The sequence below is a fragment of the Castor canadensis genome, chromosome 8 (assembly GCF_047511655.1).
Source record: "Castor canadensis chromosome 8, mCasCan1.hap1v2, whole genome shotgun sequence".
NCBI lineage: Eukaryota > Metazoa > Chordata > Mammalia > Rodentia > Castoridae > Castor > Castor canadensis.
This window is the reverse complement of record NC_133393.1, coordinates 108,997,639-109,014,251: the sequence shown is the minus strand read 5'-3', so window position 1 is coordinate 109,014,251 and position 16,613 is coordinate 108,997,639. Positions and strand designations below refer to the sequence as shown.

At 43.7% G+C, this 16,613-nt stretch overlaps 1 protein-coding gene across 2 annotated transcripts in view; it reads left to right on the top strand.

Moving 5' to 3' along the window:
- Positions 1 to 16,613, top strand: part of Cpm (carboxypeptidase M) — a 71,126-nt gene that overhangs the window by 28,908 nt on the left and 25,605 nt on the right. Inside the window, exon 3 of one of the 2 annotated variants that reach the window (XM_020174578.2) lies at positions 7,389 to 7,486. The exons of the other annotated variant lie outside the window; for it this stretch is intronic. Coding sequence (XP_020030167.1) covers positions 7,389 to 7,486 — 98 coding nt within the window. The remainder of the gene's footprint in view (positions 1 to 7,388; positions 7,487 to 16,613) is intronic. 2 annotated transcript variants of the gene reach the window in all.

Sequence of the window (16,613 nt, the reverse complement as noted above, 5' to 3'; positions counted from 1 at the left end):
TCTGGTTTGTTTGTTAATTTAGCCACTCATCCATTTATTCAGCAAACATTTATCGAACATCTATTGTATATGTGCCGGGACTACACTAAATTCTGCAAGCACAGACATATGCAATCCCTTGCTTACAGGAGCTCTGTGGTTCCTTCCAGTGTTAGAAGAGGGGTTGCCAAGGTACTATGACGGTTCAAGGAGAGGGTCTAGCTGAGGCTGACAAAGGAGGGGCCTGAGCAGGAAAAGGGTAAGAAAGATGTTGGATGGAAGGGTGTTTTACTGGAACTTTGAAAAAACAAGTAGAAGTGGGCCACTTGATCAGACAGGCTCAAGACTTTCCATGCAGAAGAAAGAGCCTGTGTTGAAGGTGTCGCAGGGAGGTCAGTTCCTTTGGGACCTACATGCTCCATTCTATGCAAGCCTAACTTCATATTATTAGAATGAAGAGAGCTAGAACTTCGTGTGTGGAACTGTGATGGAGACCCAAGGCAGGAAGAAGGCAGACTCTGAGAGCCCCAATGTGCTGCTGAAGGGTTCTATCTTGATGGCAAGGGAGCCATGGCAGGAAAAGCAAGTGGCACATGTGATTCAGTTCCCAGCTGGTTAATCACCCAAGGAACAGAAAGCTTACCAAGCATTAGGCTTCACTTGGACTTCATTTTTTTTTAGTGATGGAAGAGAGGTCAGAATTAGAAAATTAGTGTTTTCAGGACAATAGGATCAGTTAGTGACTTGCATTTGTTTCATCTGACCAAATGCCAGGCTCAGGATAGACATCTATAAATATTTGTTGAATGAATAAAAGATGAAAGATTAAGCCTTTGTACGTGATGATTGTTTACACAGTGAACATGTATCTGATTTTTAAAGTTCATATGAGGACTTACAAACAGGTCGGGTCATCTCTGCATTTATCCCACCGAGGCAGAAGCTGCAGGTCACGATGCTGACTGCTGCTTTCAGATTGGTCTCATACCTGTAGTTAGACCAAATCTCTACTGTCCAGTTCCTGATTCCTAAAGTCAGGCAGGCTGTGTTCCAGCAGGTTCCCAAACTGTCATTTTGTCCATGGCTGTATTAAACACATCTTAAAGGGCCTCCTCTGTCCACCCCGCCCCCACACTCTTTTTTTGGGTTCAGGGTATTGTGCATGCTAGGCAGTGCTCTACCACTGAGCTCATCCCTAAACTGTTGACCTTTTTTCCTCTGTGTGAACCTAATTTTGCATTACTAGAATTCAAAGTATTACTTCAGTTCTGGTAATAACATTGTCCAAGTTAAAATTCTAAGAGCTAGGCTTTGCCCAAAATGTCTTACTGTGGTATTCCTGTTTAATACAGAGATGGCAAACCATGCCTGGTCTCTTAAAGCTTCTGTTCAAAAGTAACACGTGTCATTTCAACCCACATTTCATTGGCCAAAAAATCATGTGACATGCCTGAGGTCAAGAAGGCACTGAATGTTGGATGCTCAGTAATACAATCTACACAGAGGCCTTTACTAAGAAGGTGACCTAAGCCCAGGTGAATGGCCATCATGCACCATGGGAGGTACCTCAGGGGAGCAGAAGAACATGCAAGTTCAGGTAGTGCTGACATCATTAAGAAAGCAAGACTCATCCTCACAAAACTCTGAGGAATCTGACCAAAAGACTTTGCAATGACAAGTCTTAGGATGCCATTTTGTAGAAATATACAAAAGAGCCAGTGTGATGGCACACATCTGTAATCCCAGCTACTAAGTAAGGCAAGAAGATCCTGGGTTTGAGGCCAGCATAGGCTATACAGTGGGACCCTGTCTCAAATAAATATATAAATAGAATACATAGCACATATACATACATCCATGTATATATTCAAAGAGAGAGAGCTGGATGAGTCAGAGTAATTGAGGGAAATTTCTTAAAATTAGTTTTTGGGGAATTCATAAGATTTAAAAAGTCAGAATATCTAGTGAGGAACGACACACATGAAGGCAGTCAACCAGATCCCAGAAATACAGCCACCTCAGACTCCATAGCTTGGGGGAAAACACCCTCACTAACACTTGTCTGTAGTCCTTCAGTGGAGGGCAATTTGGGGACATAGCAAAGCAAACAGTATCTGTAACTTCTCAAACTGACCTCACTGTGCCCCTTCCCCCTTCCCTTTCCAGTTCTCCTCAGAGAAATCACAACAGAAGTTAGGCACTCAGCAAGCTTGGTTCACAGGTTCACATCTCTTGATTTTTCTATTCATTGATTTTCAATATATATATATATATATATTTATATATATATTTCCATTAAGTGACTAGCAGTGTGGTGCAGTGGTTAAGAAAAGAGCAGAGACAATGTGGATAAATTACCCAACTCTTGTTACCGTGTCATGTGAAGGAGAATCACTCGGAGGACTTATTAAAACACAGATTGCTGGTCTCTCCTTCCACCCACCCCCCAGCTTCTGATCAGAAATGCACATTTCTAACCAGTTCCCAGGTGATGCTGATGCTCCTGGGACCACACACTGAAGAACCAGTGCCTTACGATGTTAAGGAAGACTCTTTCTTTATGTGTGAAAGTATAGTGCTAAGCCCTACCGCTTATAGTTATTAGTGTCAAATCAATGAAAATATGAGGGGCATAATAGCTCACACCTATAATCCCAGCTACTTGGATGCATAAATGGGAATGCTTGTGGTTTGAGGCCAGCCCAGACAAAAAGTTAGTGACACCCCCATCTCAACCAATAAGCCCCATATGGTAGGACATGCTTGTGATCCCAGTTACACGGGGAGACTATAGTTAGGATTGTGATCAAGTCCACCCCTAGCAAAATGTCAGAGACTCTATCAGAAAAATAACTAAAGCAACAAGGAGTAGGGGGCATGGCTTAAGTGGTAGAGCACCTGCCTAACAAGCATGAGGCCCCAAGTTCAAACCCCAGTACTGCCAAAACAAAAAACAAAACCCATGAATGAAAATATGCAAAATGCTTTTGGCTCTGAATGATATGTGATGCTCTAGCCAGTCTGGAAACTGTGTCCCTGCTTTTTGTGCCTATTTTGTTCCGTCTGCTTGTTTTATGTTTGTTCTGTTTTTATAGTGATCTGCTGAGCAGTGGCCTTTTCCTATTCTTCACACTATGGGACATGTGAACTTTGGAGATTGGTGATTAATAATGTCTGATTTTCAATTCTTTTGTGGATGAGCCATTATTTATGCACTGCATGTGATATGCTTCTTGTGTGTGTGATAATGGATGCACATGAGGGAAACTGAAGGCTTGGGATCAGACCTGTGCCTCATTGTTTAGGAAGGTAAAAAGAACTCCCACTGTTGGTAAGCCTTCACTGGGCATCCTAACAATAGCCTCCCAAAAGGGCTAGTATTTCTGTTGGTCTTTGGATAAACTGAATCTGTGCATCCGGCAAGTTCTCTCAAGCTTCAACTTAGGTCAAAGGTTGCTTGTAAGAAAACACAGAGAAACATGCAAGTCTCAGAATCCAGCAGCATACATGCAGCAAGTCCTCCAGGATTGTAGCTCTGCTCCAGTGACAGGGCCACCTAGGGTCTCTGTTCTCTCTGGCATGTCCCATGGAAATTCTCAACACAGAGGTAGTCTGATACAATAACAGCCATTCCTGATTGTCCTTAGAGGACAGCCTTCAACTCAGTTACCTTGTCCTGGATCAATCAGCTGTAGCCAGGTAGCAGGACCCTGCTCTAGTCACAAGCCATAATGCAACACCACGTGGAAGGAAATGTCTGGGAATGCTTCCCCAGACTAACACTGGTTCTGGTCCATCTAGAACTTTTAGGGAGATTGAGGTAGCCTAATGTCACCGAAAGAGGTTTGGGAATCAGACAGGTCTGGATTCTGCCATTTAACTCAAATTCTCTCCGCTATAAATTTTAGACGTTACCCACCACACAGAGCAGTTGTGACCATCAACTAGTATAAAGTTCTTGCTTAGCAAAGTCCTAGTACTAATATCTGGACTTAATGAATGGTAAGATTTGATATTTTAGATTTTTTTTAAGTTAAAAAACCGGAAAGATGAAAAGTGAAAACAAACTTACTTGGTTTTATTCCTCTATCCCTTAGCTGAACAGTGTGCTGTTTTCAAATCTTACAGAGATTCATCCATTATTTAATTTAAGGCTCTATTGCTCTGCTGCTATAGGTTTTTAATGAACACTCTGCCTTACATAGTTGGATGGTACATAATTTTGCATTCTGATTTTTCCATATTACAAAATATTTTAATGCTGTAAATTCTGTATATAACTGTAGTGTACATGCCACAATTTGCACAAAATCCTTATTGTTGGACACTTAACAATAGAAAACTAGTTGAATAAATGGTAATCCACTCATATAATAAAATATTTAGTAGCCATGTTAAAGGTAAATCAAAAGTGTATCTCCTAACATAGAAACATGTTTGCGATTTCATGTAAAGTGAGATGGCTTTACCTACAGCTCGACTGCCTCCCAAATCTGTCTGGACTTTCAGCAACTCAGTCTAAGTGGCTTTCAAACTTTGATGGGCCTCAGAATCATCACTGGGCTTGTTTGATACTTCAGGCTTTACCTGTGGAGTGTGATTCAGTAGTGGGAAGCTTTACTTACTTTTCTAAGCTTCTCCCTCCTCTTCTTCCTGAATTCCTACAGTACTTTGTAGCATTTACTGTTTGCTTTCTTGTCTTACAGACATTAGTGAATACTTCCAAACTGTAAAACTTATCCTGGTCCTCAAAGCAAACCCAGTGGGCACCCATATCACAGCCCTGGAATTTGTGTCATGTCCTGAGTGAGGCAGTAAATATAGACCTTGAAGTGACTGGAATCCACATTTCACTTTGTAGTGAAGAGAAAGAGGCAAAGAGAGCACTTCAGAACTCTTGAGCACACTCGTTATTAACTGAAACTTTGGGGAATAAAAGTAGTCTTTCCAACCTTGATAGAAAATGGAAAATTGTGCTTAAATTACTCTCCTTGGCAAGCAAGTTGTTAACAGTAAGAGGTTTGTCTTTGGTGCACTTGCTTTGGTCTAGGCCAGGGACAGCCAGTGTTAGCTGAGAGGGTGGTTAAGGCCCTTTAAGAGGTTGGTCATTGCAAAAGGATTGTGTGTATTCTCCAGCTATTGGTTGGTTTTCATTCTCAGACTTAGTGCCATTGAAGTCATTCAAAGTAAGTTTCTTATCTTGCAGTTCACTTAGGGGTCATTTGTGCTAAAATTGGGATTGAGTTACCCATCAAAGTACTTCTTCATTTAGTTTCGATTTTCTTCATCCCGTTAACTAAATATTGGATATCCACATGAAGTGAGGTTTTGTTGTCTTTCACTGTCCTATATGTAATAGGCCAGCTGTTGCAGATTCAGAGTTATAAATAGCAATTGATAAATATGATGTTAAGATGATACTGAAATCTTCCTTTACCTGTAAGAGGACAAGACCATGTTCTGTGCAAATCTGTGATTATTCTAGCTTTAAAATCATTAATAGTTACAGAAGAGTTTCCCAGAAGCAAACCGAAAGAGCCATGTTTAATATCTCACCCATAAAAAAGGCTTCTTTGTTTCAGATGAAGATGTTAACTTTGTAGGATTGAAGTTTCAAATGACCAGAGAATTGATGCCACTGGGGAATGGAGGGGTCTGGGTAACTCAGAATTATTCTTCGGTGTTCATGGTCCCTTTCTTGGAAAAAGTTAGCCATTTCTTTTATTCTACACCTACAATAGTACCCTAAACATGTGTCTATGATTGTCTATGGCAACTGTAGTATGATCATATATTGCATATAATCATACTATTCCTCACTACTCATTGCTAGTCCTCGCTAGATCCAAAATTCATGGGCTACAGGTATAGCTTTGTGGAAGAACACATGCTTACTATGTTGGGTTGAATCCTCAGCACCCCCCAAAAACTGTGCATAGAGCATATGACTTATTTGTACAGTCTGATCCAGGGTGAATGACTGGATATAGTAGTATTCATTGAGTGGATGTATGAATGAGTGAACGAGAACTCTGCACTGAACAAGAAACATCAAGCAGACACACTACATTTTGTGGGCATTTTCTGAGAATTCCTACAGTGAATCCAGGGTAATTAAAGCATCACCCTGGCAGGGCAGATTTCCCTCAAATGTTATTCTAAGTAACTGTAAGTAAATGTTGAAAGAGACAAGTCCAATTCTGCATCTCCCTCAACCAGTCATGGCAACATAGTGCTCCCAGCATCTGGGATCCCTGATGTAAGGAATAAGATCTGGAATTCTGAAATTCCACAGAAACCTGTTCAACATTAGCCACTAGTCACTGTTAAATTCCTTTTCTGGGCTCCTAAATTCCTAAATTCATAAAGCTAGTTATCACAGATTTTTGAACTTTGTATGTACATGATAGCTGCCAAACATTTCCCAGTCTCTTATTTTAAGCAATATTAAAAGTGTCAAATTCTAATTTAAATTAGAATTTAAAAAGACTTGTTTTTACCATTTTAGAAACCAAGCCCTGGAGAGATAGGTAGTTTCTATTAGTGTGGGGAGCATTAGAATTGAACTCCAATAGACCAGGGTTTGATTCTTTCTGGGACACAGATCAAACCTCTTATTGGTAGTGCAATCATAAGTGGTTTACTTAATCTTTTTGAAGATTAGTTTTCTCATTTGTAAAGTTTGATTAATAACAAGTCACAAAAATGGATTACTTGTGATTGCATGAAGCAAAGTACCAACTATAATATCTGCACAGAGCAAATCTTCATTGATGTTGTTTTTGCCCTTCTTTGCCCAAATTTACATTATGCAGAGCTGGGACTTGAGGTTTTCCTTGGCCTCTTTAGGATGGGTTGTGGTTCTAAGTTTATCTGACAACACTCATGCATATCAAAAACACAACCAAGGGGCCATGTCACATCAGCATTTGAATACAAGATTCAGGATTTCTTACTTTAAAAACAATCTTTCTCCTGAATTACAAATCTTATTATTGTTGGTTTTCTCACTTTCTTTGTACTGCAGGCTATGGCTCCCTTCCAGTCAACCATCAGCTGTTATTTAGCTTTGCATCATTGTGTGCCTTAGCAAGATCGTTTCTATGAGGCTCTAGGATCTCAGAGTGTATAAACTTTTGGGAAAATAAGATCAATGTGACCTACTAAGTCACATTTTGGATTAATAAATAGTTATGCTAAATTGAAATGTTTTCCTTAACTTCTGGCAGTAAATGAAGAATATTTGCAGGATGGAAATGTTAGTCAGATGAATGACCTCAAGTCCCCATGAAATGTGAAAGTCATCAGGTGGGAAAAGCACCATTGTTGGTCTTTTCTCCTTCTCTCAGTTCATTTGTCATTTTAAGAGACAACTTAGTTTTCTCTTCTTCTTCTTCTTCCCTGTAAAGGTAGAAACCTGTGGGTTCTCGTTGTGGGGCAGTTTCCAAAGGAACACAGAGTTGGCATTCCAGAATTCAAATACGTGGCAAATATGCATGGAGATGAGGTATGTATGTAGTGTGAATTTCCAAAAGTCACCAGAGAAACTTCCTCTTAGGTCACTGAGCTCTGTTAAATGCTTAAGAAAACTGGTGAAGTCTCACATTATAGCAAAGCAGCAAGACCTGGAAAGGTTTTCCTATGAGGCCCCCCAGAGAATTTAAGGGTCCAGTCCAACACCATCACAGCCATTTGGTTGTGTGCACAGTGTCCAGCTCTGAATGCCTGCCAGCCCAGTCTCTGAACACCTTCCTGGGTTGATTTCCCACCTCCTGGTCAGCATTAAGAACATCTAGCAGAGAGCTCTGTTATATTTGAACTCAAAGCAATCAGGGCATCCCAAAAAGCTGCCCAGGCTCCTAACATGTGGTGTTTTAAAAATGCTTTTGTCACTCTTTCCTCATCTAATACTCTGTGTTTTCAGTGTTCAAGTTTAGGTAATCACATATACAGAGTTCTCTCAGACTCACATTTCAATAAACTTGTAAATTCCTTAATAATGTCTTGCCTCTTTTCCAAGTTGGAAGAGATAAACTCTATTTTTATTTTGTCTTGCAAAATATGCTTTTATGGTCTAGGGTCACAGCTCAAGTAGTAGAACACCTACCTAACATACAAGGCCCTGAGATCAAAGCCCAGTTCTTTCACCATTCTTACCTGTCCAGCCATCCTGGCCACAAAGGTGAAGTTGTTCATCCCTCTTTTTCACCTTACTTCCTTAGTGTTACCGGAAAGGCAGCACAGCTATCCACCTCAGCCCTTACATCTGGCAAGAGAACTCAGGCAAGGTGCGAAAATGTAGTGAAATGATAGCAAAGTTTATTAAGAAAGGAAAACACTTTCAACAGACAGAAAGCAAGTCATCTCTAAGGTGAAAACACCTTATTTTTACCAGAGGAGGGATTTCCCTTGGATCCCAGTTTCCACACAGTCTCACAGGTGTTAGGAAAAATGCCACTCACAAAGAAAGCTCACAGGAAAAGTCTCACGTCCAAGAGCAAGGTTTAATGACAGGCTCAAGCTGTCAGGCTGGCCGGGGAAAGATGGCTCAGTGCTGACTCTGGGGCTAGGCATGGCTTTTACAGAAGAGGGAGCTTGAGGAAGTTAGCGCATGTGCGGGAGTCTCTGTTAGGGGTGGAGCTGCCTGGGGGTGGCTCCATTTCTCAAAAAGTGAGTCCTGAGGATAAAATGGCCACCGATTCACAAAATGGCGACATTATTACCCTATAAACAGGTATGCAAGATCCACAAACATGAAAAAAATTTTAAGGTGTCTTACATACAAAAAGCAGATTCTTACAAGATGGAAGTTTTAGCAAGGATTTATTTTAGTATTACAGGATAAAGTAGGGAGAATTGAGGGTAAAAGAGAGAAACATTTCCTGTTCCCCACACTGGAAATGAGAGTAAAGACTCAAAATGTTAGTTTTACCTGTAGTTCTAGGTTCTTTTCCCTAGCTGGGGAGATACCGGTAATCATGTTGTCTAGCAACCCTAATCATTAGGCAGTGGATCTATCTGGGTGCCCAAGATGTTATTTTAAAACAAAGAGATGTGATCTAGGGCTTCCCAAAACACAGGAACAAAAAAGGACCTCCTTTGGCTAGATAATCATGCCTTTCTTTTTTTTTTTTTTTTTTTGTCTACCCATTCATTGAGCCCTTCTGCTTCTTTACATTTAGCTCTTTATGCAGAGAGCCCTTTATGTCTCTTTGTTCTTGTAAATTTACATCTAAAAGGAGGAGGGAGGGGGACTAGCTGCCGGGCTATCCAGCTTTTGCTCCCTCATTCCTGTCTGAGTCTGACCCTTTTAATAATTATTAAAAATATAATTTGACTGTCTCTTTATCTATCCTGACTCACTTAGGATACTTTAAGAGCATGGCACTTGCAGAATTTTCAATTCAACAGGACTTCACACACCTGAGCAATTAAGGGGAAGGAAAGATACCTCCTAGACATCCCAGTAAAGGAAATGGACACGGGAATATGTGGGTCACCCTATGCATAACACATTTAACTTTAAGGAATTTCAGAGTAAATGCATATTCCAATAAGTACAAGCTGCTGACTTGGTAGAACACTTTTGATTTGCATAGTATGGGTGGCATGCTCTAATCAGTGCTGAGCTTCCTGACCTGGTTTAACCCTCCCAAATCCAGGCTCCAAAGGAACTGACTCCACCTTCATGACACACAAAGCCTGCCCCTGCCAGGCATGCTTCCCGACCTGTCCTGCCTGTTGTGGGATATTCAAGCAGGGAAACGGGACACCAGGGCTTTTCAGGAAGCAATATTTATTAGCATGCTGGCAGCAGCTCAACGGATTCACATCCAAAGACTGAGCCCCAAGAAGAAAGGGGCCTTGCCTTCTATACCCTTGCAAGTAGGTTACAGAAGTGAGAAGCAAAGTTGAACCCATATATGGTTACTTGTAATTTCATTGGCTACTTCACCCTCAGTGCTACATGACCATTTTAAGTTTCAGTTTCCTGCCATGTCTTCCCTCCTTTCCACTACATAATTTCCCCTTTTGATGCTCAGACCCATCTAGGGTCAAAGAGCATCATCCTGACTTAGGGAGTCTGTATTTCCACAGCATCATTACATGGGCAGCTGTTTTCCTTTCTATAGTGGCCTCCATAATGGTCCTGATGGACCACAATACCAAGGGAACCAGCAGGATAACACCAAGCAGGCTCCCAAGAAAAAGAACCATCCCCCACTTCAGGGTCTGCCCAGGGTAGAGAACCAACCTCCAAACAGATTGTTTGGGTCCTATCCTTTCCACACCTATATGGGTACATATACCATCTTTCTAATATTAGTGGTAATTTCTGTTATTGCTTGACCCTTGTCATCTATGTGGAGACAACAGTCTGATCTGTTGAACTTGCCACATACTCCCCCATCCTCAGCTAAAAGATAATCCAAGGCCAGCAATTTTGATATATAGTGGCTAGCATTTGGGTCTGTTACTTGGCAGTACCTCTAGGTCAGAGGCAGTCTGGTTGGTAATAATTTCTACAACTGCCTGTCACCTAATGATTCTGTTGAGCATATAGATGGGGGTCCAGTAACTCCAGCTCCCATCCTGTGCCCAGATAATTGGTCCATAGGTCTTGATGATCCTCTGGGGAAGTCATTCATCTTTTCCCCATCTCTATTGGCCCCCCACCCTGAGGTCCCTTTTTACTCTGGGCCCCAGAGTTTCAAAAAGGGGTACCCCCAGCCATTTCTCCTTGGTGGTTGGGCAAGAGGAAAAACCCAGGCTGAATATTCCTGTAGTACAGCTTCCCTTCCAAGTCCCAGGGAGTTTGGTATAAGCTTGCTTCCCATATATCTAGAATAACCCATCCAGTGCCCTCCACCACTGGGTCAGTATTAGTGAGGTTATTCCAATATTTGCCAGTCTCAGGGATGCCTCGGAATGGGTTTGCCTTGCTGGTAGTAGAACAATTTAAGAGGCTGCCATTGGGTAGAGAATCATGACACTGGGGACTGTTTTCCGATGGGGGCAATGTCCAATACCATTTAGGCTCATCAGGCCACCAGGTTAGATTAGTCCCATTCCAAGAGAGTACCCTTTTACAAGGGGCCTCCCCCACCCACTTTTCATATTCTGGTCCAATTCTTTTGATACATCCTTCCCCTATTACCTCTGATGTGAGAGCACAGGTCTGAGGTCGGTTACTCTCTTTGTCTAGTTATAGATTGATTCCACAATAAAAGTTGGTAACCATGTAAACTTGTCCCTTTCCAAGGCCATTCCTTACTCACGATGACACCTCCACACACCCAGTAATTTGAGACATTTAGTTCTTTGACAATCCTTTCCACTAGGTCTACAAAAAGATTTTTTCCTGTTGTTAGGAGGTCTAATCCTCTGCATAATTCACTTCTGATTTCACTATACAGTGGCCCAGTGCCTTGACTGGCAGCTGGCCTCAAGTTGGGTCTGACAACAAGTTGTTCCTGAGCTAGGCCCTGGACTCTCCCACTGTCAGAACTTTCCCAATGTCCCGAGTAGGTCCAGCAGACCCACTCTTCTTGCTTTCCATTGCAAATATAGCCTGCATTGTTCCCCTTACCCTGGAACTTCCAGTATCGCTTACCTGCAATCTCACAAACCTGAGGAGTATATGAGCTGATGTAACATTCAACCCATTGGTAGGTGTATGATACAAAATATGGCTGCATGGAGATCCCAACAAAGGCTCTCTTATAACATTCAGTACATGGGGAAACTTTGCAAGAATCAACCCAAAAGATAAGAGTCCAAGTATGTAGCAAACAGGGGCACGTCCCATATCCAAGCTTGTGCTGTGCGTAGACTAGTCATCTTCTAGAGTGACTAGAGCAGGGTTGTTGTCCTGTTGTTTCCTGGGAAGCATGGTCCTGCTGAGGAAGGGCACAGACCTTCTGGAGGGTGATCTTGCACCATGAGGCTGGGTCAGGAATGCACTCCCACTCAAAAGAGGCTGGCTTCAATCAGCTGTGGTGGATCCAGGGAGTAATTTCTGCTACCTTAACTGTGGTGGGGGTAGACAAAATAACAACAAAAAGGCCCCTCCAATGGGGTTTTAATGGTTGGACATTCCATTCTTTTACCCAGATAGCATCCCCTGGTTTGTAAGGGTGTATGGGGGTTGTCAGGCTAATGGGAAGTCTCTCCTGGACCCAGTAATTGATTTTCGAGAGAGTCAACCCAAGAGCCTGCATCTATTGTCTCAAGGTGAGGGCACCTATCTCTTTGAGGTCCCCTCATATACCCTTGATTAAGGGGGTGGGTGTCCATAAAGGACTTCAAAGGGTGAAAGCCCTGTCCAATTTGTGGGGCTTGACCTGATCCTTAGTAATGCTATAGGTAGTAACTCATCCCACTGTAGATGGGTCTTTTGGCATAGCTTTCCCAGCTGTAAGTTTAGAGTCCAATTCATATGTCCCACTTTTCCTGAACTTTGGGGGCAATAGGCTGTATGCAATTTCCAGGTGACTTCTAGGCCCTTAGCTACCAGCTGCACCACCTCAGCCACAAAGGCCAACCCAATAGACAAAAGTATCCCAAACTGAAGGCTGATCTCCTTTAGCAGGCATCTGGTCACCTCCCAGCCCTTCCCAGTCTGCGTGGGGAAGGCTTCCCATCCTGAGAAGGTACAGACAAACTGCCACCCATTTAGGGGCCCATACAGCATCTAGCAGTTTGAGGATCTCTTGCCCATATTTAATACTTTATCCTCCTAAGTTAATGAGTCCCCTCTTTTCATATAAGTCCCCATAGACACGAATGGTTGTGAAGTCGTATTTAGAGTCAGTGTAGATGTTTACCTGTACTCCTGCAGTGAGCTGGAGCGCCCATGTGAGGGTGACAAGTTCAGCCTTCTGTGGAGAAGTTCCAACTGGCAGCAGGCAGGCTTCCATGACTGAGTCCAGCATTACCACCACATACCTGGCAAAGCATGTGCCATCCAGGACAAAGCTGCTGCCATCTGTGAAATATTCAACATCTGGGTGGCCAATAGACTGATCAGTTAGATCCAGCTGAAGAGAGAAAACTTCATCCATGATCTGTTCCAGGGGACTTGACTCAATTGGCAATAGGGTAGCTGGGTTCAGAGTGTTAACAACCTCCAGCCAAACGTGTAGGTTTTCACATAGCATACTCTGGTATTTGACCATCTGCAAGTTGGTCAGCCAATAATTTTCCTTATACTCCATGACAGTCAGGACAGAGTGGGGAACCCGAACAGTGAGTTCTTGCCCTAGAGTAAGCTTGTCTGCTTCTGTTACTAGGATAGCAGTGGCTGCCAGGGCATGCAAGTAAGGCACCCAGCCTCAGGAAATGGCATCAAGTTGTTTTGACAGGTAAGCTAGTGGACAATGCCAGGAGCTTAGTAGTTGCCGACAGCTGTCCCCTTTCACTCGTGGATGTACAAGAAAAAGGGCTTCATCACATCCAGCAGGCCTAGAGCAGGGGCATTTGTAAATGCCTTCTTGATTTCTCTAAAGGTTTTCCCTTGTTCCTCTCCCCATACCAAGGGTTCCCATTCTCCCCCCTTTGTGGCTTCATAGAGGTGCTTAGTCAAGAGAGAGTAGTTAGGGATCCAAATTCTGCAAAAACCTGCAGCTCCCAAAAACTCTCTGATTTGCTGGTGGGTCTTGGGAGCCAGAATGGAACAGACAGCTTGTTTTCAACAAGCCTGTGTTGGCCCTGTGACAGGTGAAAACCAAGGTATTTGATGGTGTTTTGGCAAATCTGTGCCTTCTTCTGAGAAACTTTGTACCCTGCCTCCCATAAGAGAGAGAAAAGGAGACAAGTCCCTTCCATACAGTCCTCCTAAGTTGATCCAGCCAGCAGGAGGTAGTCCATATACTGGAGGAGTGTGCAACCATGCTGGTCAGCTGAGAAAGCTTTGAGGTAGATGCCAAGGCAGTTCTGAAGATAGTAGGGGAGTTTTTGAAGCCTTGCAGCAACCAAGTCCAGATTAGCTGTCCCTTGTCCCCAGTATTGGGATTTTGCCCACTAGAAGGCAAAAATAGGCTGGCTCTGTGGGGCTAGGTGGATGCAGAAAAACACATCCTTAAGATCTAGACAGATAAAAAACTTTGCCTCAGCCAGGATAATGCCTAAGAGCATGTAGGGATTCAGGACCACAGGGTGCAGAGTGACAGTTGCTGAATTTACTGCCCAGAGGTCCTGAACTGGCCTAAAATCCCCAGTCCCTGGTTTTTTGACAGGTAATAAGGGGGTGTTCTAGAATGACTGGCACAGCCCAAGGATCCCATACTTTAGGAGTCTGTCAAGGTGTTTTTGAATTCCAATCTGGGCTTGCAGGAAATGAAGTACTGCTTTTGACTGACAAGGGTATCCCCTGGATTTAATTCCACCACTACTGGGGCATGTTTTGGGCCAGGCCTAGGGTGTTACCTTCAGCCCATACATGTGGAATCTTGAGGGGAAGCTCAGGAATCTCAGGAAGCCTGCCCTCAGGGACATAGAACCGCCATTCCTCTTCTTGTGTGACCGTGAGAGTTAGAGTCTTTGTCTCAGGTCCTCTCAGTTTTAAGGCTGCCATGCCATCAGAATCAAAGGTTATCTGTGTCCTCAGTGTGCATAATATGTCACTGCCCATCAGGACCACAGGGCAATCAGGGAAATAGAGGAATTCATGCCTTACTTCATGGCTTCCAAGACTGAATTGTCTAGACACTAAGAAGGGGCAGTGGGCCCAGTTCCCTGTAACCCCAATAATAGTTGCATGCTTTTGTGAAAGGGGGCCCACTGGTTGGGTCACAACTGAGTGTTCTGTGCCCATGTCAACCCTGAGGTCAACAGGATGGCCCCCATACTCATTTGGACCAAAGGTTCCCGGGGGCCTACTAAAATGGAGCCCTGTCTGTCCTATTCCTCCTCATAGCCTTCTAGAGCTGCTATTCTGAAAATGTTTTCCTCCCAGGGCTGGCTTCCCCACAGGTGGACTGATACTTTCCCTTGACAACTCAGCCTCTGCCTCTGGTCTAGCCCACTGGGGACATTCATTCTTCCAGTGCCTGTCTTGGCAATAATAGGCACATCAATCTCGCCCTAGTTCCTCCCTGGGTTGGGGCATCCTGGGGACACTGGTTGCTATCTGCAGTGAATGCTCCTGCCTCTGCTCGGACCAGCCATCGGGGCCCACCTGATTACTCAACTAAGGCTGCAGCAAGGAGGTCCACTTTCCTTTTCTTCTTCCTGTTGGCCTACCGTTTTGCTTCCTGTTCTCAAATGACAAAAAAATTTGTGGCCACCTCCAAGAGTTGGCTGGTGTTCATTCCAGTGAATCCCTCCAGTTTCTACAATTTTCACCTTATGTCCCCCTGGGCCTGGTCAACAAAAGCAGCATTAATCATCCACTGGTTTTCAGCGGCTTCCAGGTCAAAAGGAGTGTACAAGTGGAGGGGCTCACAGAAAGGCTCATAAAACTGGCCAGGACTCTCATCCAGCCCTTGTAGGACTTCTGATGTTTTGCTCATGTCCATGGCCTTTTTCCCTCCTTCCTTCATGCCTTCCAATAGTGACTCCTGGTATCGTTCAAGCCATTGGTAGTCTCGGTCACCATTAGGGTCCCAGTGGGGGTCCTTCTCAGGGAACTGAGCCTGAGCATAAGCTTGAGCATTTAAGGTGCCTGCAGAGGCATGATTTTCCAACCACTTTAGAGCCCCCTACGTTATAAGGCACTGCTCTTCAGTGCTGAATAGAGTCAGAAGCTGTTGGCAGTCTGCCCAGGTGGATTTATGAGTTTGGATGATAGACTGCATTAAATCAATCAGAGCTTGAGTTTTTTTGTGGAGGAGGGAGTATGATGTTTCCAGTTTAGAAGGCCTGTGGTGGTAAAGGGCTGGTAGATGAATGCCCATCCTCCTCTTTGCATTTGACCATCCTGGTCAAAATACACTGGACCTTGGACCTCCCTCAGGGGCATCTGCAGGGCAGTGGGATTCTGAGGAGAGGAGGGGTCCTTGTGAAGGCTGGTTGGATGCCCCCAATTGGATGGAGGATGTGGGTAAGAACTGGTGGACTCAGAATGGGTATGGGTTTCCTAGGTCTTGGGGAGGTCAGGGAAGTTGAGGTCCCAGAGGCTTCCAGGCCAGATTTTATAGGTGTGACTATCCCTCGATCTTCCCCATCCAATGTTGAAGATGAGGGTGTGGAACTGGGTGCCAGTGGCAGGGGTGGATAAAGCAGCACATAGGGCAGTGACATTTCCTCAGGCTCCTCTGCAAGTACAAGCTCCTTTGATTTCTCCCTACACTTGGAAGTTGTGGCCACCCTAGCTACCATGATCCTATAGGTTTCTTCCAGAAAAGGTCTTAGCCATTCAGGTCAGTTGAGAACTGCATCCTGCCAGCAGTCAATGTAGGGAAACTGACCTGGGTGCCCAGCCTTCCCTACAATTACCCTATAAGCCTCATTGACTACAATTTTGTTTATCAATCCTTCTGGGGCCACCCTACACCAAAAATGGGTCAATCTAATTCACAAAAGGTCCTAAGCTTGTTGACTCCATAGTCTCCATTAAATCCCTTTTTAAAGTTTTTGAGCATAAACTCCAAGGGGTTGCCCTTACTCTGATTTTCACCCATTTCCTCCTGTTA